Source organism: Saccopteryx leptura, chromosome 2 (genome assembly GCF_036850995.1).
Source record: "Saccopteryx leptura isolate mSacLep1 chromosome 2, mSacLep1_pri_phased_curated, whole genome shotgun sequence".
In the NCBI taxonomy this organism is placed as follows: Eukaryota; Metazoa; Chordata; class Mammalia; order Chiroptera; family Emballonuridae; genus Saccopteryx; species Saccopteryx leptura.
In genome coordinates this window covers 225,812,533-225,834,146 of record NC_089504.1, presented here as the reverse complement: position 1 = coordinate 225,834,146, position 21,614 = coordinate 225,812,533, and the positions used below count along the sequence as shown (strand labels likewise).

The 21,614-nt window shown below is 50.9% G+C and overlaps 1 protein-coding gene across 3 annotated transcripts in view; it reads right to left on the bottom strand.

The window, feature by feature from the left end:
• Window positions 1–21,614, bottom strand: part of URB1 (URB1 ribosome biogenesis homolog) — a 70,341-nt gene that overhangs the window by 9,390 nt on the left and 39,337 nt on the right. For all 3 annotated transcript variants that reach the window (XM_066370348.1, XM_066370349.1, XM_066370350.1), the window contains exons 23-30: window positions 20,550–20,751; window positions 19,741–19,924; window positions 15,523–15,581; window positions 13,891–14,084; window positions 12,473–12,583; window positions 12,257–12,320; window positions 8,838–9,009; window positions 8,347–8,449 (exon numbers count right to left, since the gene is read on the bottom strand). In XM_066370348.1, coding sequence (XP_066226445.1) covers window positions 8,347–8,449; window positions 8,838–9,009; window positions 12,257–12,320; window positions 12,473–12,583; window positions 13,891–14,084; window positions 15,523–15,581; window positions 19,741–19,924; window positions 20,550–20,751 — 1,089 coding nt within the window. The remainder of the gene's footprint in view (window positions 1–8,346; window positions 8,450–8,837; window positions 9,010–12,256; window positions 12,321–12,472; window positions 12,584–13,890; window positions 14,085–15,522; window positions 15,582–19,740; window positions 19,925–20,549; window positions 20,752–21,614) is intronic.

The following is a 21,614-nucleotide window of genomic DNA, read 5'->3' as shown; positions in this document are numbered from 1 at the left end:
CCCCAATTTCTGCTCTAGGTGGACACAAAGCTGTCTTCCTCTCTGTGGCCTCTAATTACTCTGCCCTCAGCCTCCAAGATGCCTATAAATACAACCAGTTCTCATTACTTCCCAGAGCAGAGGTGCCATACTGACCTGAGACACAAGGTTCCAGTACCTCCCAGAATCCCACAGGCCAGGGCAACACCATGGGAGCCAGCAGAAGCCAGCTCCTGACCCCACCGCAGTCAGCCACGGCCTTGAGTTCCTGCCTATGAGCACTGCTGAGGACAATCCACACGCAAGAAGCTGGGAAACAGAGGCACACACCTGCCTGCCCGCCTGCCAGTGCACAAGGTTAACTCACACTCACTCTGTGACCCCTCTTCTGTCCTCAGACCCAGGACAGGATCTCAGAAGTGAGCAGCTCACCAAACCCAGGCAAGGCTACAGCCTGAGGAGCCTCATCTGCTACTTGTGAGCCCACAAGAAATACGTGCCACTCCTGGAGAGGACATGAGCGACACAGAAGGTCAGACACACGAGCAGACCCACCCGCCTACACCTTACAGGGCCTAATTATCACTAGTCAAATTCAGGACACCTCAAATCCTTAATCAAAATCCCAGCCTTTTTATAAGATAAATACTGTCAATAAAAAGCTCAGAATAGACACAGGTCACTGCGTTAAAATGTTTAAGCAAGTTTGGTCAGAATAATCACGTACAATGATCTTGTTTAGACTGAGTGACTGGTAACCTGCTTAAATCAGGACCCAAACATGAACCAGCTGTCTACTCAAAATGTTGGAATATGATATCAGTGACACATATACTATTGATCATGTTTTTTAAGTGAAATTCTTCTCTTCTCTCCCTGAAGTCAGACTTTTAAAAGGATGTCAGCAATTTAAAAACTAGGAATAAAATAAAAAGAAAAATTATAATAACCAGCGACCTCTCCTTAATCTAAACAGCTTCATCGCGACACAATGGTCCCACAGTGAGAGGCTTTGTAAAAGTGTAGCAATCACCTAAAACCATAAAGCTTCCTTCTCTGTCAGGCTGCGGATTCTGCTCGGGGTGGATGGAGGCAGGGTTGCTTACAGTCCCTTCCTTGGTGCTTTCCAACCTTTGTACCAAATCAAAGAACAACCAGGATGTCCACTTCCAGCCAAGAGAGCGATAAGGCCCAGATTTACCTGTCCACCTAAAGGAACCAGAATATGAGACTGAAGAAATGAAACAAGAATTTTCAGGACATTGGACAGGAAACAACAAAGGAAGTGAACCCTGAGCCTCAGGAGTTTCCGCCTGGACCCAGAGGCCCAGGAGGACAAGGTGGCCAGAGTCCACAGGGCAGCGTCCCAGAGTAGAGAGGCTCACTGAGAGCACCAGGGTCCTGAACTGAGTGCCGATGGGCAAGCGTGTGTGAGGAAGGCATCTGAGGCCAGGGAAGAACCACTCACAGGACTGGCGCGGACGACCCCAGACTGATCAGACTGATCCGTGGGGAAACAGCTCCTTTTTTCCCAGACGGCACAGCTTCACACTTTATAGAAACAGAGTAGGGCTCTCAGAAGGTTCCACCTCTCTGTGGAGCAAAGCTCGTCCCAGGTTAATAGCTGCTTTGGTCCCACATAACAGAGACCAAAAACAAGTTTGGAAAATCAAACCATTTCCAAGGAGCTCAACTGTGTCCTAGAACCAGCTCAAGAGCATCTGCAAGAAACTGAAGATATCCAGCACCAAACAAGGTAAAAATCACAATGTCTGGCTTCCAATAAAAAATTACCAGACATTCAAATAAACAGGAATATACTCCATTACAAAGAAAGAAATCCACCATTTGAAAACAACCCAGATAACAGAATTAGTGAGCAGACATTAAAACAGCTATTATAATGGTATTCTATGTGTTAAAGAAGCTAGAAGACTCAATGTTAATTAAGTAGGACACAAAAGTTATGAAAACCTAAACCATCCTTGTAGAGATAAAAATCAAAGTGTCTGAGATAAAAAACACACTGGATGGGATTATCAGCAGATCAGACAATGCAGAGAAAAAGTAAACTTGGAGACGATAACAGAAACTACCCAAATTGAAACACACAGAGAAAAAAGAACTTAAAAATGCAAATAGAACATCAGTGGGCTGTGGGACAATTTCTTCCTCCCCCTCCCCTCCCCTCCCTCCTTTTCCCCTCTTCTTCGTCCCTCCGTCCCTCCCTCCTTCCCTCCCTTCCTTCCTTCCATTTATTTTATTGACTTTAGACAGAGGAAGGGAGAGAGCAGGAGAGAGACAGGAACACTGATCTGTTCCTGTATGTGCCCTGATTGGGGATCAAACCAGCAACCTCTGCACTTTGGACGATGCTTTAACCAACTGAGCTACCTCGCCAGGGTGCTGTGGGACAATTTCAAGAAGGCTAATATAAGTATAATTGGAGTCCCTGAAAATACCTGAAGAAATAATGTGCAAAAATTTTCCAAATATGACAAAAACTATGAACCCACAAAGCCAAGAAACAAAATGGATACCAGTACACAAGAAATATAAAGAAAGTTACACCAAGGTACATCATAATCAAACTGCTTGAAACCAGTCACATAACATACAAAGAACAAAGATAAGAATGATGGTAGATTTCTTGTTAGAAATAATGCAATTCAGAATTAGGGTGGCAAATCCTTAAAGTACAGTAAGAAAAAAACTGCCAACCTAGAATTTTATACTCCATGAAAATCTTTCAAAAGTTAAGCTTTAAGACTCACTCACCAGCAGACTGGAAATGCAAGAGTTTTTAAAGGAAGTATTTTAGGAAGAAAATGATGGAGGATGGAAATCTGGATTTATACAAAGCAATAAAGAAAATCCAAAATGGTAACTACATGGTAAATATTAAATATTTTTTAAAAAATTTTTATTGGTTGATTTTAGAAAAACAGAGAGAAGGGGGGAGGGAGAGAGAGGGAGAGAAAGAGAGAGACCACATGCACCTATTTTTTTTTCTTTCCAAAGTTAGAAGCAGAGAGGCAGTCAGACAGACTCCCGCATGTGCCCGACCAGGATCCACTCGGCATGCCCACTAGGGGGCAATGCTCTCCCGATCTGGGTTGTTGCTCCATTGCAACCAGAGCCATCCATTCTCATGCCTGAGGTGGAGACCATGGAGCCATCCTCGGTGCCTGGGCCAACTTTGCTCCAATGGAGCCTTGGCTGCGAGAGCAGGAGAGAGAAACAGAGAGAAAGTAGAGGGGGAAGGGTGGAGAAGCAGATAGGCACTTCTCCTGTGAGCCCTGACCTGATATCGAAACTGGGACTTCCACACGCCAGGCCAACGCTCTACCATTGAGCCAACTGGCCAGGGCCCAATTTTTTTTGTTCCATTTATTTTGTGCATTTATTGGTTGCTTCCTGCATGTGCCATGACTGGGATTGAACTCACAACCTTGCATTTTGGGATGACTTTTCGACTGAGCCAGTTGGCCAGGGTTAAATATAAATTTGTAAACCTTTTAAAAAGTAATTAACAATCTGAAGCAAAAACAACATATTATGGGCTTTACACCAGACAGAAGTAAAATGTATGATAAAAATAACAAAGCCAGGAGAGAAGAAATGGATGGATACTGTTGTAAGGTGCTTCTACCATCTACGGAGTGGTGTAATTTCTCTTGAAGGTAAACTGCTCTAAACTGAAGATGAACCCTATAAACCTTAGAGCAGGGGTCTCAAACTCAACTCAGCATGTGGGCCGCAGAGCAAGATCACAGCCATTCGGCGGGCCGCACTAGGTCTACAAAAGGCAACTGTTACGCAACACTTTTCTCACTGCAGTTGAAAACAAAAAAAAAATCAGTACAACAAGCACAATCGTACATGCAGTTTACTCAGTGTCACAAAACGACCAGAAACTGTAGTTTGCATCACAACTGCTGTTAACTAAGCTAATATCTAGCTAGGATGCTAGAGAAATGAAAAATACAAGTAGGCCCCTAGGCTTACTTAATTTTATCCAAAATATTTTGAACTTCGTGGATTAATCTGCGAGCCGCACAAAATTGTTCGGCGGGCCGCGAGTTTGAGACCCCTGCCTTAGAGCAACACACACACACACACACACACACACACACACACTAGCTAAAAGCCAAAGAAAATAAAACAATTGTATCAATTATCACATTAAATGTAAATGGCACAAACATTCCAATTAAAAGGTAGAAATGGTTAGATCAGATAAACAAACTGAAACCCAAGTTCATCTGCCTACAGGAAACCACTTTTGATATCAAGATGCAGGTTAAAAGGAAAAGGAAAAAAATAACCAGAAGACTTCTGAGCTCCAACAGCTTATGGACTAAATTTTCTCAATTTTTAACAAGTGACTATTTTTTTTTTTTTTTCCTGAAGCTGGAAACGGGGAGAGACAGTCAGACAGACTCCCGCATGCGCCCCACCGGGATCCACCCGGCACGCCCACCAGGGGCGATGCTCTGCCCACCAGGGGGCGATGCCCTGCCCCTCCAGGGCGTCGCTCTGCCGCGACCAGAGCCACTCTAGTGCCTGGGGCAGAGGCCAAGGAGCCATCCCCAGCGCCCGGGCCATCCTTGCTCCAATGGAGCCTTGGCTGCGGGAGGGGAAGAGAGAGACAGAGAGGAAGGAGGGGGTGGGGGTGAGAAGCAAATGGGCGCTTCTCCTATGCGCCCTGGCCGGGAATCGAACCCGGGTCCCCCGCACGCCAGGCCGACGCTCTACCGCTGAGCCAACCGGCCAGGGCCAACAAGTGACTATTTTTGATGGTAGGGAGAAACAAACCCAAAAGCTTTAAAAAATATCCAACTGTGAAATAAAATATTGTTTTGGAAAAGATAATGTGCTTAAGATATACATGTATGCCCTGGCCGGTTGGCTCAGCAGTAGAGCGTCAGCCTAGCGTGTGGAGGACCTGGGTTCGATTCCCGGCCAGGGCACACAGGAGAAGCGCCCATTTGCTTCTCCACCCCTCCGCCACGCTTTCCTCTCTGTCTCTCTCTTCCCCTCCTGCAGCCAAGGCTCCATTGGAGCAAGGATGGCCCGGGCGCTGGGGATGGCTCTGTGGCCTCTGCCTCAGGCACTAGAGTGGCTCTGGTCGCAACATGGCGACGCCCAGGATGGGCAGAGCATCGCCCCCTGGTGGGCAGAGCGTCGCCCCTGGTGGGCATGCCAGGTGGATCCCGGTCGGGCGCATGCGGGAGTCTGTCTGACTGTCTCTCCCTGTTTCCAGCTTCAGAAAAATGAAAGAAAAAAAAAAAAAGAAGAAAAAAAAAAAGATATACATGTATACCTACGTAACAAATACGCATAAATAAGAATACTTCAGAGTCCAAACATTTAACATCACACTCACTAAAAATAGTACTCAGCCAGTTGGGACAATTTCAGTAATCACTGACATTCTCTAAGACAAACAGATTTTCTACGTGTCCACGAGGAAGTCAATGACATGTTTCTGTTCATTCCTGTTATTCTGTGAAGTCTTACCAGTTTTTAAGTTAGAATAGAGCTGCCCTTGGGTGTTGCAAGTTTAATAGGGTATTCCAAAAACAGTTATAACTGCCACCCTATTTCAGGGACACTCATAAATAGCAATTTGGCCTTCTGATCACTCATCTTCAGATCAAAATGGCTTAGCTAGGACCATAATATAGGACTACAATACAGAGCAATGCCCACTTTATGGGTTTTAGTGGCGGTACAACAGGCAGTGGGAGAACTGAGAACCTTCCCCACGCCTCTCAGTGTCCCGAGGCGGCCTGGCAGGCACGGCTCACCCCCATGGAGTCCATGGACCCTCTGCTCCTGCAGCCTGGTGATGAGGCACAGACAGCCCCAGAAGGCCTCTGCTCTGGGGCACACATGAATTATAAGTTGAAGACTTCAGCCCAGCTCTGCCGAGGACAAGGATCTGCTGTGGAAAATGCACTTGTCACGGCCACTGCCGACAGCTCTGGGGCCCCGTGGCTCAGCCAAGGCCTCCCAGGGGAGTAACGCGAGGAGGTCCCCTCTCAGCAAAGGGCTAGGGTGGAGCTGTGGGTCCGTGGTTCTCTGAGGACTGGCAGCCACATGAAACCAATCTGCCCATGCTTGGACCAGGTGCTACTGTACAAAGCGAGGATGTGTCACACATAGGACATGAGGTAAATGGGCTGATGGACAGAGAGGTTCAACCCCAGGACGCTGGTGTCCAGGAGAGAGGAGAGCTGCTTGGGGGGGCCCAGGAGCTGGATGTTCTGATCCTTGATCCAGATGCTGTTTCCCCACAACACACGCCACACATACGTGATTTGTGTCAGTTTCGCTAGGTCACACTTCAATAAAAAAGTAAGTATGCTGTGCATGCTCACTTCTTCACCAGGGCAAAAGCAAACGAAACAACACATTTTAAAAATAATAAGAAAAAAAGGTTTATGACTTAATTCAACCACAAGACCCTAACCTACACTGGCCATCATGTTGTTCACAGACTTCTGCTCTGTTCAATTTACCATTTTACCGCTGGTGTTCTCTCCTGACAAACCGGACCACTCCCATTTCAGGCAATAACATCTCTTTAAAACATCAGGCTTTCAATTTTGGTTCTTCACAAGTAGCCCAGAGCAAAATTTAATAAACCTAATTTTTCTTTTTTTAAATTTCCTATTTCTATTTCTCCCTATCCACCTCACTGCTTTAAAATTTTTCCACTTCAGTGTGAGTGATTTTAGGGTAACTGGTATTCTAAGCTGCTGCATGCCCTTTTCAGAGAGAGACACTCTGCAAGTTTCCTACGTGCCCCGGACTGGTGACACTCAAAGCAACTGGACTGGGAAGTACCCTAACTTGGAAGACCATTTACAAGTCACCTCTCTTCACAGACAGATTCCCAGGCCCCATCCCCTGCCCACAAAAGGTAGTGTTTGATTTTACTACTTTCCTATTAAACATTTTCCAAGCCTTTGCCTAGTTTTCTAAAGGCTCTACTGAGAGAGCAGCAGACTAAATGATTTACTTTCATTCACAGAGATCATCTCATATTTTAGACTGTGGAAAAACTACTTTGTTTGAGGAGAAACAGACTGGGCTGGCACGACCACACCATGCAGCATCAGGAGAGCTTCCTGGCCAAACACTGGCAGCCGGAGGGCCTCCGTCAGTCTGCCACTGGTTGTCACCAGGACAATGAAGACACTGCAGGGCCGTGGCTGTGACCGTGATCTGACATGAGCACAGTGCTCACAGAGTGGCCGCCAGCCACACAGGACAACTGATGGGCCAGCTCTACAAAGCCCTGTCCCTCATCCTCAGTTAGAAACACCATAGGGCAGTGGGGGCGGGGGGACCAGCAATCCGACCATAAGCAGGAAACAACTTCAAGTTGAAAAAGGAAGAACATAGCACAACTAGGAGTCACAGTTGCCCAGTGCAGCTTCACAGTTGTGGTGGTCGTCTAGCGCAGTGGGAAAGAGCCAAGGGAGCCCCGCAAGGCCGAGCCTGTGAGCCGAGACAGAACGCACGTGCTTTCGTTCTTTCTGTCTCTCTGCACCAACCACCTGCAGACCCCCACCCTCAGGCTACTGGACACAAAGTGCAGTGTCAAAAATACACCTAAAACCAGTACAGCCAGCCTCAGTGGCTCTCCCTTGTTCTCAAGGATGGAATCTGTTGGTTTCTGCCCTGGCCGAGACGCTCAGAGCGTCATCCTGATATGCCAAGGCTGCAGGTTGATCCCTGGTCAAGGCACATATAAGAATCAGCCAATGATGCATAAAGAAGTGGAACAACAAACCAATGTTTCTCTTTCTCTCTGCCTTCCTTACTCTCTATAAAATCAATTACAAAAAATGTCTGTTGGCATGTGCTACACTACCTTACGAAAACCCAGAAAAGGCTCTAGGTGTTAAGAATCAGGAAAACATTGCCTTGGCTGGGTAGCTCAATAGATAGTGCATGTCCTGGTGTGCCAAAGTCATGGGTTTCAATCCCTGGTCATGGAACATATGAGGAGCTACAAATGAGTGCAGAACTTAATGGAACAAGTTGATGCTTCTCTCTCCCCCTTCCTCTCCCCTAAAGCAATAGAAAAATTTTTTAAAAATTAGGAAAACATCAAGAGCAAAAGGATATTATAAAATTACAAACATCTTTTTTTTAAATCACTATCTGAGAAACACTAACCATTACTTTGCTAAAAATCACTGGCATGAAGTGAGAAGGCAGTTGAAGGTCATTTAAAGACTGAAATGACCCTACAGCAGGTCATAGTTACCATAAGAAATCTGACTCTGTGGACCCAGCAGGAACTGTACCACCCCCCCCCCCCCCCAGTCCCACCCCGGCTGCAATTACCTGGCCTGGTCAATTCACTGAAGAGGTGAAGGAGAAAGCAGGGGTCATAAAGGCCATCGAGGTCTGCTGTGCTCTTGTCTTTAAATATCGGCTCCTGGGCGTCCTAGAAGAGCCCACAACAGAAGAGTGCATATTGCTCACCCTCCTAAATGCAACAGCAGGCGGATGCTCACCCCTGTATCTACACTTCAACCTCCTACAGATATTCAAGAGCATTAAGAAAATGACTTTCTGTAAACACCAGTGCACAAGTAATAACATGGTCTTAGGGGCATAGGTTGTAAATGAGACAGGTGCTGACCCTTGGTGAAGCCGAGTGGTGGGTATTGGGGGGGTTCCGTCTCTATACCTTTGTATATGGTTGAAACGGGGCCTAACAAGAAGCACAGCACTAGTATTTAGTCCACTAAAGCTAAGGGTTCAATGGAGCCCTCAGAGTGGCAGGTCCCCCGGTGTGTGTTCCCTGGGGCTTGGCCCCAGGCCTCCCGCACCTCGGGGGGCAGCAGCCTCCGGTTCTGGGGGAAGTGGAGGATGGTCATCATCATCCGGTCCCGATCCAGCAGGCGGAGGATGTCCCCGACACTCGGCTGCTGCCACAGTGACTTGCCCAGACTCCGGCATGTCTTGTGATGTTCCACGGCTGCTGGGCCCCACAGCAGCACCCTAGAGCACAGGGAGAGCGGACTGGTCACAGCCTAGGACAGAGCTGAGGATGGGCCCACAGCAGCACCCTAGAGCACAGGGAGAGCGGACTGGTCACGGCCTAGGACAGAGCTGAGGATGGGCCCACAGCAGCACCCTACAGCACAGGGAGAGCGGACTGGTCACAGCCTAGGACAGAGCTGAGGATGGGCCCACAGCAGCACCCTAGAGCACAGGGAGAGCGGACTGGTCACAGCCTAGGACAGAGCTGAGGATGGGCCCACAGCAGCACCCTAGAGCACAGGGAGAGCGGACTGGTCACAGCCTAGGACAGAGCTGAGGATGGGCCCACAGCAGCACCCTACAGCACAGGGAGAGCGGACTGGTCACGGCCTAGGACAGAGCTGAGGATGGCCCCACAGCAGCACCCTAGAGCACAGGGAGAGCGGACTGGTCACAGCCTAGGACAGAGCTGAGGATGGGCCCACAGCAGCACCCTACAGCACAGGGAGAGCGGACTGGTCACGGCCTAGGACAGAGCTGAGGATGGCCCCACAGCAGCACCCTAGAGCACAGGGAGAGCGGACTGGTCACAGCCTAGGACAGAGCTGAGGATGGGCCCACAGCAGCACCCTAGAGCACAGGGAGAGCGGACTGGTCACGGCCCAGGACAGAGCTGAGGATGGCCCCACAGCAGCACCCTAGAGCACAGGGGGAGCAGAAGGGTCACAGCCCAGGACAGAGCTGAGGATGGGCCCACAGCAGCACCCTAGAGCACAGGGACAGCGGACTGGTCACGGCCTAGGACAGAGCTGAGGATGGGCCCACAGCAGCACCCTAGAGCAGTGGTCCCCAACCTTTTTTGGGCCACGGACCGATTTAATGTCAGAAAATATTTTCGCGGACTAGCCTTTAGGGTGGGACAGATAAATGTATCACGTGACCGAGACAAGTGTCAAGAGTGAGTCTTAGACGGATGTAACAGAGGGAATCTGGTCATTTTTTAAAAATAAAACTCTGCTCAGACTTAAATATAAATAAAACGGAAATAATGTAAGTTATTTATTCTTTCTCTGTGGACCGGTACCAAATGGCCCACGGACCGCTATCGGTCCGTGGCCTGGGGGTTAGGGACCACTGCGCTAGAGCACAGGGAAAGCAGAATGGTCACGGCCCAGCAGGACAGAACTGAGGATAGTGCTGACGGAAACGCCCAGAATAGGCAGCTGTGTGGAGCAGCCAGCACACGCCAGGCACTGTTCTGAGCACGTGCACGTGTCCTGTCATTTACTCCTGTCACAACCTGGGGGAAGGTGGGATGATGGTGATGCTGACAGGAGTGTGGGGAAGGTGTCAGGATGACAGAGGACAACAGCTGAATGGAGCTCATCACGTGCCAGGCATTGCTCTAAGCCCTTTATGGATACTAATTCACTTCACCACACAACAGTAATCTAGGTTCTGCTATTGCTCTCAAATGCAGAAGAGGTGGACAGGGTTAGGAAAGCTGCCCTGCTGGTCAGTGGCAGAGCTGGCCTCACACTTGGGGAGTCTGGCTCCAGAGCCCAATCTAGCCCAGTGACAGAATCCAGGCTGTGACGATGCTTTGCCGATGGAAGCCTTTCCAGACCAGGTCCCTCACAGCTTCTCAGCTGTCCACACCTGCTGAGTCCACCACTTCCACCTTCCACATTACCAACCCCACTGCAGCTGCCCACAGTGGTCACCTTACCTCCTCCAGGAAGTGGTATAGGCCCCTCCACCTCCCCACCCTTCCTCAGTGCTGGAGGGTGTGCCCAGAAAGCCCAGCTCTGAGTAGGCTGCTTCTCTGCCCCAGGTATCATGCCGCCGGTCCCTTCCCCCTCTGCCCCCAAGCTCCTCCACCAACCTCAGCTCCATCAGCCCTCACCCCTGCCACTCCGAAGCAGTACCCGACTCCCCAAAGATTGTAACAGCTGGGCTACGCTGCGTGGCATGAACCAGAGCCAACTCGAGGTGCGTTCCTGACAGTCTGACCCCCCAGCCAATAGTGAGACTTGGGAGTTCCCAGCTGTGCCTGGCCAGCCTTGTAAGCAGTAGGTGCTTGACCGGCACCTACTGAAGCAAACACTTCCACATCGATTCCCCTACATGAGACGCACTCTATGCAGGTCAGCAGAGTTACACGATAAAGAATCTTCTTTAAGACAATGATCCCTGGGGCCTCGGTCTCTTAACGGGAAGGTAGTTGATGCATGGAGTATGCTCCCTGGACTGGCACCTCACTGGTGTGAGATCTGCCCATGGGACAACTCCAACGTGTCCCTGAGTGGTACCCAACTCAGCCCTGCTCCACCATGGAAGGGTGCAATGTGATCTGCACTCTGGGTCTGCACAGAACCCAGCAGCCCCACCTCCATCTCGTCCCCCGGCCCAGCGGCCATCTCTGCCTTTCCTCTCAGCTGCCCTCGCCATGCACACAGGGACCGCTGCGCTCCAGAAAGGGCGTGACCCACGCAGCACCAGTGCCACAGCAGTGAGAGGGTCAGGGGGAAAGGGACAGAGTGTTTACCTCGTGACCGGGCACTCTTAAGTGAGAGGAAACATTTCCCTTCATTGTCTTTTTTGAGGGGAGAGGGGTGGCTTCTAGACTACTGCAGCTTTTATCTTTAGAACAAGTGCTCTGCAGTGTTCAGTGTGTTCTCCTCCGTGCAGTGGTGAGCTGTTTTTCTTGGCCCAGCCCGCTCACTTCCTGTCCTGGGACCCTCCTGCACGTAGGCATTGGGAAGCTGTCAGGGTGCTGGTCCCAAGTGATGAGGAGGAAAGGGCAGCAGAGACTCTAAGGAGCTTTCTATGGAAAGCACTTTGGGCCGAATCCCCGCAGTCCCTGCAGAGTCGGGCTGGGCCCATGGGAAAGGCGTAGGGCTCAGGCCCTTAGGGCCTGAAGCTATGCTGGCCACGCAGCCCCTGGGGACCCGAGAGAGAGAGGCAGACAAGAGACAGAGACAGACAGAAGGGAAGAGACAGACACGTACACAGGAAGGCAGAGTCATTGTCAGCACCCACGCCATCCCCCCACGCTCTCACGTCACACCTCAGCCCCCTCTCAAGTAACAGGCTGCCAGAAAATCCCACTATAGCCAGTGCTGCAGCCAGAGTGAGTGCAGGACGGCAGCCACCCCCGTCCGCAGAGCCAGAAAGGAAGGAGACCTTGGGCTGCTGTGCAGTCCGAGCCCCAGACCCGGGTGGCGCCCGAGCCTACCCTCACACCTCTGGGCCTGATGCTCACCTGAAGTCCAGGAGGCTGAGGCTGTTCTGTTCATACACCCGGAGGAGAAGTAGAATCTTCTGGTCTGGAGGTCAGTGGAAGGTCAAGTTAGAGGGCTGAACCTCTACATACACCTCTCCCCACCCCATCACAGCACCTGGTCCCCACACACTCCCTGGTCACGCTGCCCGGTCCCCACACACAATCTAGTCACACTTTCCAGTCACGCCCCCTTACCCAAGACGCTGAGAGAGGCTCCATAGGCCCCGAGGAGCACAGCAAAGTGGCTGCTCTCACAGACTGACGGGCACATCCTCACCAGCACTAACATCAGGTCCACCAGCGCCTCTGGGAGAAACAACAGTGAACGCACAGTCGGGGGGTAGGGGGAGCAGCAGGAGGATGCACATGTCCTCCTCTGAGCAGTACTGGGCTTAGGACAGGGCCTTATCCCTCACCCACTTTTTCCTTTTTTTAAAAAATAAACATGCCTGACTAGGCAGTGGCGCAGTGGATAGAGCGTCGGACTGGGATGCAGATGAGCCAGTTTTGAAACCCCGAGGTCGTTGGCTTGAGCATGGGCTCATTCAGCTTGAGCGCAGGCTCACCAGCTTGAGAATGGGGTTGCTAGCTTGAGCATGGGATCACAGACATGACCCCATGGTCACTGGCTTGAGCAAGGGGTCACTCACTCTGCTGTAGCTCCCCCCCCCCCCCCGCCGTCAAGGCACATGAGAAAGCAATCAATGAGCAAGCAATCAATGAACAACTAAGATGTCTCAACAAATTGATGCTTTTTATCTCTCTCCCTTCCTGTCTGTCCCTATCTGTCCCTCTCTCTGACTCTCTCTGTCTCTGTCAAAATATAATAATAATAATAAAATAAACAAACGTCTTCACAACTGTCTCTCTTCCTTGGTCTCTGGCAAGGCTGATCTCAGTCCCACTGCCTTCTCAAATTTTAAGCCAACAAAGACTTTAAAATCTAACCCTCTCCCATGACTATGTTGGCAACATCTCTAACATCACCCCTCTTGCCTAAAGGAGGGGGCACCTATTATTTTTCTACTCCCTAGACCCTCACTCAGGCATGGCTCTCTTGAATCCAGCTGTCTATTGCAGCTGACCAACCTCATGGTGAGTTCTAACGTTTTAGGGATGTTAATTTTGTCTGTATGTAGAGTGTGGCTTCAAGAGGGCAGGCCCTTCAGATCATCTCCTCTGACGTCTTCACAGCCTATACCGTAGGCACTAAAGTCAGCGCACAACCAGGGATGAAGCGGAAGCCTGGGCTTTCCGAGTTCCCTAACATGAAGTTGTCAAAAGTTTCCATCTCCCCATTGAGATAGTTCACACAACTACACAATTTCTTTTGGGTCAGATTCCCGCCTCTCACTCCAGATTTTAACCTGTTCCCATGATATGGCCACAACACCATAAGCACAACTCCCATGAGCCAAGACAAGCTTTGAAGAGACATCTGCATTTACTGCGTGCCCTACACCAGAGGACGCCATTCTCAAGCTTGGATTTGACCCTTTGGTAATGCTTCCCCAGCTCTGAAAACTCATAGGGGCTGAGCTCTGGTGTGCGGCAAACTGGATGAAGTCAGAAAATGGCACCTTTGTGGGATGGGAGGGTGTGGGCAGGGTCACCTGTAATGTGACTGTCAGGGTCTCCCTCTGCATCAGACCGCAGCAGGGTGGGCAGGAACAGGGAGTGCTGGGTGAGCATCATGTGGACCACCGGGAGCGGGAGGAGCTCCGAGCACGCAGGGCATTCTGGAAGATACAGGAGCTGCACAGCAGCACGGAGCGCCTTCAAAAACGCAGGGTCCTGATACCGAAATCTAGGACATAGAATCAAAGGAGGACACAGCTTCATAAACGAAAATTTCATTTCAAATGGTAAAAATAATTTTTCTTGGCATTTTATTAAAAAAAATCCTTCACTATAGTACAGTGTTGGGAATTTACAGAGCATGCCACACGCCCACCCTCCAGGCTTCCCCACACCTGATATCACCAAGGGGAGCACACTGAAAACAAGGGGGCATATGTGTGCTCCTGACAGCACCAACACCAGACAAACTCCCTGCCTGGTTGAAACGGTTGAAATGCCAGGAAGCAGAATGGCTGAGCCTGAACTGAGATGACACCCCGTCCCCCCATCATGCCAGCCTATCCCCTTCCTGACTTCAGCCACTCAGCACCCCATGGAACACTTCAGACCGTTCTGTCTCTTAAATCCCTTCAGAACCCATGAAAGGGACACAAGCCTCCTGCTCTAGAAAAAGGACATCTCAGTCACATGAATAATGTTGTCATGCAGCACACAGCAGGCATCCTACAGACACAGACTAACCAAAGACAGAGAGAAATGTCATCACTGCATGATGGCATTCATGGCTGTCATTAAACTTCCCTTGTTTCTCTCCTCTTGGGTCAAGTGCTTTTCTGTTTCAAGTTGAATGATCAATCAAAGAGAAGAAAATCACAGGCAACAATGAAACAGTGTCGTGACTCCCTGATCACCAAATAGGAGAGCCTGCCTATATCAAGTGCAGGGAGGACGTGAGGGAGAACTGGCTCCCACACCGTGTCAGGTCAGCTCAGCCACCTGGGAGAGCTGCTGAAGATGCAGGAAACTGAAGCTGTGTCCACACCAACAGCCAGCAAGGGCTCTCCCGAGAACATCCTGCACACAGGCACCAGGAGACAGCCGCACCCACTGCTGGGAGGGCGGGGAAGATGGGGACAGCTCTCCACCAGCAGGGGCTGGCTCACACAACTGTGCTACAGTCAAGAGCAAAAAGGTGAATGACAGAGCTCCATGTTTCCACCTGGGTAACTCAAACATCTGAGTACAAAAAAGTATACATACAGAATGATACATCTGTTACAAAGTCACTGACTGTTTAGAGACATACTGATGTGCAATCCAGGTATGAAACCACTCATGGCCATGACCAAGCTGAACCTCAGAAGACTGACAACTTCTGGGCAAGGGAAAGATGAGACAAAGGACAAATATGGAAAACTGTCAGCATTTATTAAATGCAGGTGCTGCTGGATTAGTTTCAGCACATTTCTGGCATTTAAAAAATATTTCACATTGCAAAGGCTACTTCTCGTCATCACTAACAACACACTCATCAGCGGGCAGATCCCCTGACCTCTCACATTACACAGCTTGGTCCCTGAGACAGGAACAGCACCTGCCCCGCCACGTACAAGTGACTCTGCATCATCAGTGACGTTCACACCAAAGGAATAAAATCCACCTACTTGAGCCCAGTCTTCACAAGCTTCTGCCAATCACCAGGATCCACTTCATTAAGAGAACTCTATGAATAAAGTAAGTGAGAAACATACATGAAACATCTCAGTTTAGAAAACAAAATGTGGCCCTGGCCGGATAGCTCGGCTGGTTAGAGCATCATCCCGTAGTGCAGAGGTTTCTGGTTTGATCCCCGGTGAGGGCACATATAGGAACAGACTGATGTTCCAGTCTCTCTCTTCCTTCCTCTCTCTCCAAAATCAATATTAAAAAAAAAAAAATTAAAGAAAACTGAATATAGAATGTAAATTTGGAGCCACTCCATAAATGAGGAATAGAGTTACCTACAAGCCACAAAACACACATTTGCTTCTTACTTTTAAAAAAATTGTTTCTTGTGAGTAGCTGATAGTTTATCAGAATCCCTGTGCTCACCACATGAGCACAAGGAATTGTCCCAATAGATCTGTTGTCTTCCCTCTGTCCACCACTCCAGCCAGCACTAAGTGACCCACTACACACACAGGTTCAGCCACACATGGCTGCTGCACCAACAGCCGGGCCAGCGTGGGCCACAGCACTGACGTGGAAAGAATCTCCAAACGTGCTACCATGTCAAACCAGCAGACGGCTGCTCCAGAGGGCGGGAACTGACTGGGAGGGTGGAATTATGGGTGGGAGTGTGGGCACAGGGCATGCATACCCATTAGCACTAAACTACACATTTAGGAGCTTACACCTCACAGTGTGAAAATATGCTTCTATTACAAGGAAAGGGCTGATGTTTGGTGCTGATGGTGGGGGAGATTCTGTGTGGGGGGCAGAGGGTATATGGGAACTCTGTACTTTCCACTCAAAGAAAGAGAGAGAGAGAAATTAAAGTGGGGTAAGGAGAAAGGTATGTCTTAAGTACAAATCCCTGAGACAGCATAGCCTGTCACCCAATGGAGCCAGGCAGGGATGCTCACGGTGACAGGGCGGGGGCCCAGCCCCTTCTCTGCAGCTCAGGCCTCTCTGGATTGGGGGGGAATAGTTCTCCTCTGCCCTAGTTGAGCCATACTGGGTGCTATGAGCCAGCCTGACAGTCACAACCCTTAACAACAAATCAAGGTTGAAATACAGGTTTTAATGTCTTTTAACACAAATACATAGACACACTGCATGATCTATAACTTATGAATACATTTTCTACTCACTTAAATTTGACCCAGGTTATCTTCCTGAGGATTACTTTTTATGTCTTGGGTTCAGAGTTTAAACACAAGTCATTCATTCTGTGACACTGTGCATTGAAGAATAACTCATATGTTACCTTTCACAATGCTAATTATTTCCATGCAAAAATAGAACGTTAAAAAAGACACTTCAACAGAAAAGTATAATGGTCAAAAATAGCTATTTCCAAATTTTACAGAAACTCTAAACTCACAGACACAACAAACTAACTGAAACTAGAGCACAGGGATTGTGAAGAGAACTACACTAAGGAACATCGTAATCAAACTGCTTTAATCAATGTAAAGAGAAACCCTAAAAGCAACCAGAGAAAAAGGGCATACTCTACAGAGGAACAAAGATAAGAAAGACAGATTTCTTATCAGAAACAACACATGCTGGCCTCACCAGGCAGTGGTGCAGTGGACTGAGCATCAGACTGGGATACAGAGAGTCCAGGTTCGAAACTCCGACATCACTGGCTTGAGCATGGGCTCACCAGTTTGGGCACGGGGTCGCTGGCTAGAGCAAGGGGTCACGTGCTCTGCTGTAGCACCAACCCCCCCACCCCAGTCAAGGCACATATGAGAATGCAGTCAATGAACAACTAAGGTGCCACAACTAAGAATTAATGCTTCTCATCTCTCTCCCTTCCTGTCTGTCCCTATCTGTCCCTCTCTCTGTCTCTAAGTAAACAAACAAACAAAAAACACAATCACATGCTAGAAGAGAGTAAAACAACACCTTTAAAATGTTTCAAGGCCCTGGCCGGTTGGCTCAGCGGTAGAGCGTCGGCCTGGCGTGCGGGGGACCTGGGTTCGATTCCCGGCCAGGGCACATAGGAGAAGCGCCCATTTGCTTCTCCACCCCCCCCTCCTTCTTCTCTGTCTCTCTCTCTCCCCCTCCCGCAGCCAAGGCTCCATTGGAGCAAAGATGGCCCGCGCGCTGGGGATGGCTCCTTGGCCTCTGCCCCAGGCCCTAGAGTGGCTCTGGTCGCAGCAGAGCGACGCCCCGGAGCGTCGCCCCTGGTGGGCGTGCTGGGTGGATCCCGGTCGGGCGCATGCGGGAGTCTGTCTGACTGTCTCTCCCCGTTTCCAGCTTCAGAAGAATACAGAAAAATAAAATGTTTCAAGAAAATAGAGAACCTAGAATTTTGTACTCAGTGAAACTCTTCTCAACCCTCTCTGAGAGTGCTGTTACCTGATCCTAAAACCAAACGAAAACATTGCAAGTTAAAAATATTCCTCATGCACACAAGATACAAAAATTCTTAATAAAACATTAGCAGATAAAATATAACAATATTTAAAGACAGTGACATCCCATGATCAAGTAGGTTTATCCCAGGAATGCAAGGCTGGTTTAATATTCAAAGGTTAACATAATTCACTTAACTAACAGACTAAGCAAAAAGGAAAAACCAAATAATCATCTCAGTGATGCAACAAAGTGTTTGATGAAGTCCAACATTCCTGCTGGCTTCTCACTGCAGCTGTTCCACCAGCCCCAGGCTCCCAGACACGGCCTCCTCGTCCCTCAGTCACGTCCACACCCCGGCCTCCCAGACACGGCCCCTCATCCCTCACAGCCACACGGCCCCCTCATCCCTCACAGCCATACGGCCCCCTCATCCCTCACAGCCACGTCCACGCCCCGGCCTCCCAGACATGACCCCTCATCCCTCACAGCCACGTCCACACCCTGGCCTCCCAGACACGGCCCCTCATCCCTCACAGCCACGTCCACACCCTGGCCTCCCAGACACGGCCCCTCATCCCTCACAGCCACGTCCACACCCTGGCCTCCCAGACACGGCCCCTCATCCCTCACAGCCACGTCCACACTCTGGCCTCCCAGACACGGCCCCTCATCCCTCACAGCCACGTCCACGCCCTGGCCTCCCAGACACGGCCCCTCATCCCTCACAGCCACGTCCACGCTCTGGCCTCCCAGACACGGCCCTTCATCCCTCACAGCCACGTCCACGCCCTGGCCTCCCAGACACGGCCCTTCATCCCTCACAGCCACGTCCACGCTCTGGCCTCCCAGACACGGCCCTTCATCCCTCACAGCCACGTCCACGCCCTGGCCTCCCAGACACGGCCCCTCATCCCTCACAGCCACACGGCTCCCTCATCCCTCACAGCCACGTCCACGCCCTGGCCTCCCAGACACGGCCCCTCATCCCTCACAGCCACGTCCACGCCCTGGCCTCCCAGACACGGCCCCTCATCCCTCACAGCCACGTCCACGCCCTGGCCTCCCAGACACGGCCCCTCATCCCTCACAGCCACATCCACGCCCTGGCCTCCCAGACACGGCCCTTCATCCCTCACAGCCACACGGCTCCCTCATCCCTCACAGCCACGTCCACGCCCTGGCCTCCCAGACACGGCCCCTCATCCCTCACAGCCACGTCCATGCCCTGGCCTCCCAGACACGGCCCCTCATCCCTCACAGCCACACGGCCCCCTCATCCCTCACAGCCACACGGCCCCCTCATCCCTCACAGCCACACAGCCCCCTCATCCCTCACAGCCACGTCCACGCCCTGGCCTCCCAGACACGGCCCCTCATCCCTCACAGCCACGTCCATGCCCTGGCCTCCCAGACACGGCCCCTCATCCCTCACAGCCACACGGCCCCCTCATCCCTCACAGCCACACGGCCCCCTCATCCCTCACAGCCACACAGCCCCCTCATCCCTCACAGCCACATCCATGCCCTGGCCTCCCAGACACGGCCCCTCATCCCTCACAGCCACACGGCCCCCTCATCCCTCACAGCCACACGGCCCCCTCATCCCTCACAGCCACGTCCACGCCCGGGCCTCCCAGACATGGCCCCTCATCCCTCACAGCCACGTCCACGCCCCGGCCTCCTAGACACGGCCCCTCATCCCTCACAGCCACGTCCACGCCCCAGTCCAGGATGTACCTGTCAACCTTGGTCTGCCTATCTTTCTCTGGCTCTACATGGTAACAAGGATTAAAGAAAGGTGAGACACCTACCAAGAGCTGGTTTAGCCTCTGCAGCATCTGCTTCTCTTGACCCTCGACACTGTCCTGGTCCCGCTGACGGCCACTGAAAGACGCAAGCAGCCACTTCACGCAGGACCGCAGCAGAGTCTCTTCCCAGGCATGCAGCTCTCCCGCTGATCCCAGGGCGGCTGAGACAGCATCAGCCACGATCCAGCTGCAGTGGGAGACAAAGCCTCAGAATCAGAGGTAGTGGCTAAGATACATCTAGCTCTAAGGACAAGCTAACACGACAGTGAGTCCCCCTCTGTGCTACCCGAGCACAAGTATCAGGAGCTTTCCCTGCTCCTTCCTCAAATATCAAAGACCAGAATTTTTACAACTAGGGGAAATAATGCGAACACACAAGAAAAAGGAAGTACTTACTATCCAGACTTAGTCTGAATTAGGCTATCTCAACATTAGCAATAGGGCATTTCAAGCCAGATAATTCTTTCTTGCGGGAGGAGGAGGGTAAGTGAGGGCTGTCCCGTGCATTACAGGATATTTGGCAGTACCCTTGGCTTTCTACCCTCTAGATGCCACAAGCAACATTCGGCACCCATGTTGCGATAAAAAATATCAAACATTGGCCACTGTCCCCTGGAGGGGCCAAGATTCCCCTATTGGAAACCATTGTTCTGAGGAGTCAGAACCAGCCAGCCACGATGGCTGGAAGACTGCTTTAGGAACTGGCTTCTCCCAGACTGCCACCATAGGAAGGCAGCAATTCCTCACCAGTTTATAGATCTACAGGGGAAAGTGAAGCCGGGAGCAGCCATCAAATACTCTGAGCCTCATACCTCTTGTGGCCGTCCGGAGTCTGCAGCAAGCTGAGCAAGCCATCACTGAGGACACTGAGGTCCTTGGCTCTTGCAAAGGGGATCAGCTGGGCCAAGACCTCGGCGTGCAGCCCAGAGTCAGGGGACCCATCAGCACTGAGGAGCCTGGTCTGTAGCCGCCTCCACAGGGCCTTCCTCAAGACCTGGACAGCAGCTGAGGACACTGAGGCAGACACGGAAGGAGAGGCCGTCATACTTGGGAGCGCTGAGCCAGTGCGCACCAGCCCACGAGAACCCGCTGCTAAGCTCTGGGAGCTTCCTGCCTGGGTAATGTCACACTGGTGGCTTTAGACGGGCTGTGGCAGTCGTGGCCGTGGACATGGCAGATGCCACATGTAGGTCTCCCCCAGGAGTGTCTGTGAAGCATTCAGCAGCACTCTCCTGGTCAACCCTCTGATGGGCATCCTTTGACCCCATAGGCGCCACGTCACCCAGCTCAGAGCCCACAACAACCAGGTGAGCACGAACACCTGGACTCACACAAACACTGCAAGGGCACAGGATGGGAGCAACTCAACCGGTGCGCCAATAATAGCTACTGGGACGGCTTCCTCAGGGCCCGTGTCATAAAAAATACCCATCATCCCTGATATGCAGTCACTCAGAACAGGCAAAGCAGCGAGTGAGAACCTTCTATTTGTGCAACCAGGATAAATTAAGTTTGAGGTGACTGAGAAGCACGTCAGTGCTGAGAAAGTGCAGGAAGAGGAGAGTGGGGCCCAAAATGCCTCGACCCAGCACCGTCACCCATGTTCCTGATGGTGAGGACAGTGGGGTGCGATAGGGACGATTACCCTGAGTGACTTCTCAGCCTAACAAGACCTAGTCCTGGTGCTGGTCCTCCTCACTGGTCCACAGCTACTGCCCACCTGCCCCTGAGCTTTATGTGGTAACTCAAAGTTGATGGGTGTATGGGGGGGAGGCATGACACCTTAAGCCATAAAGTTAAGTGTCGGGGAGATGTTGAGTGAGAATTTCTCATCTTTCTCTGTCTCCAGAGCTGGGCCAGACACTGGAGGAAAAAGG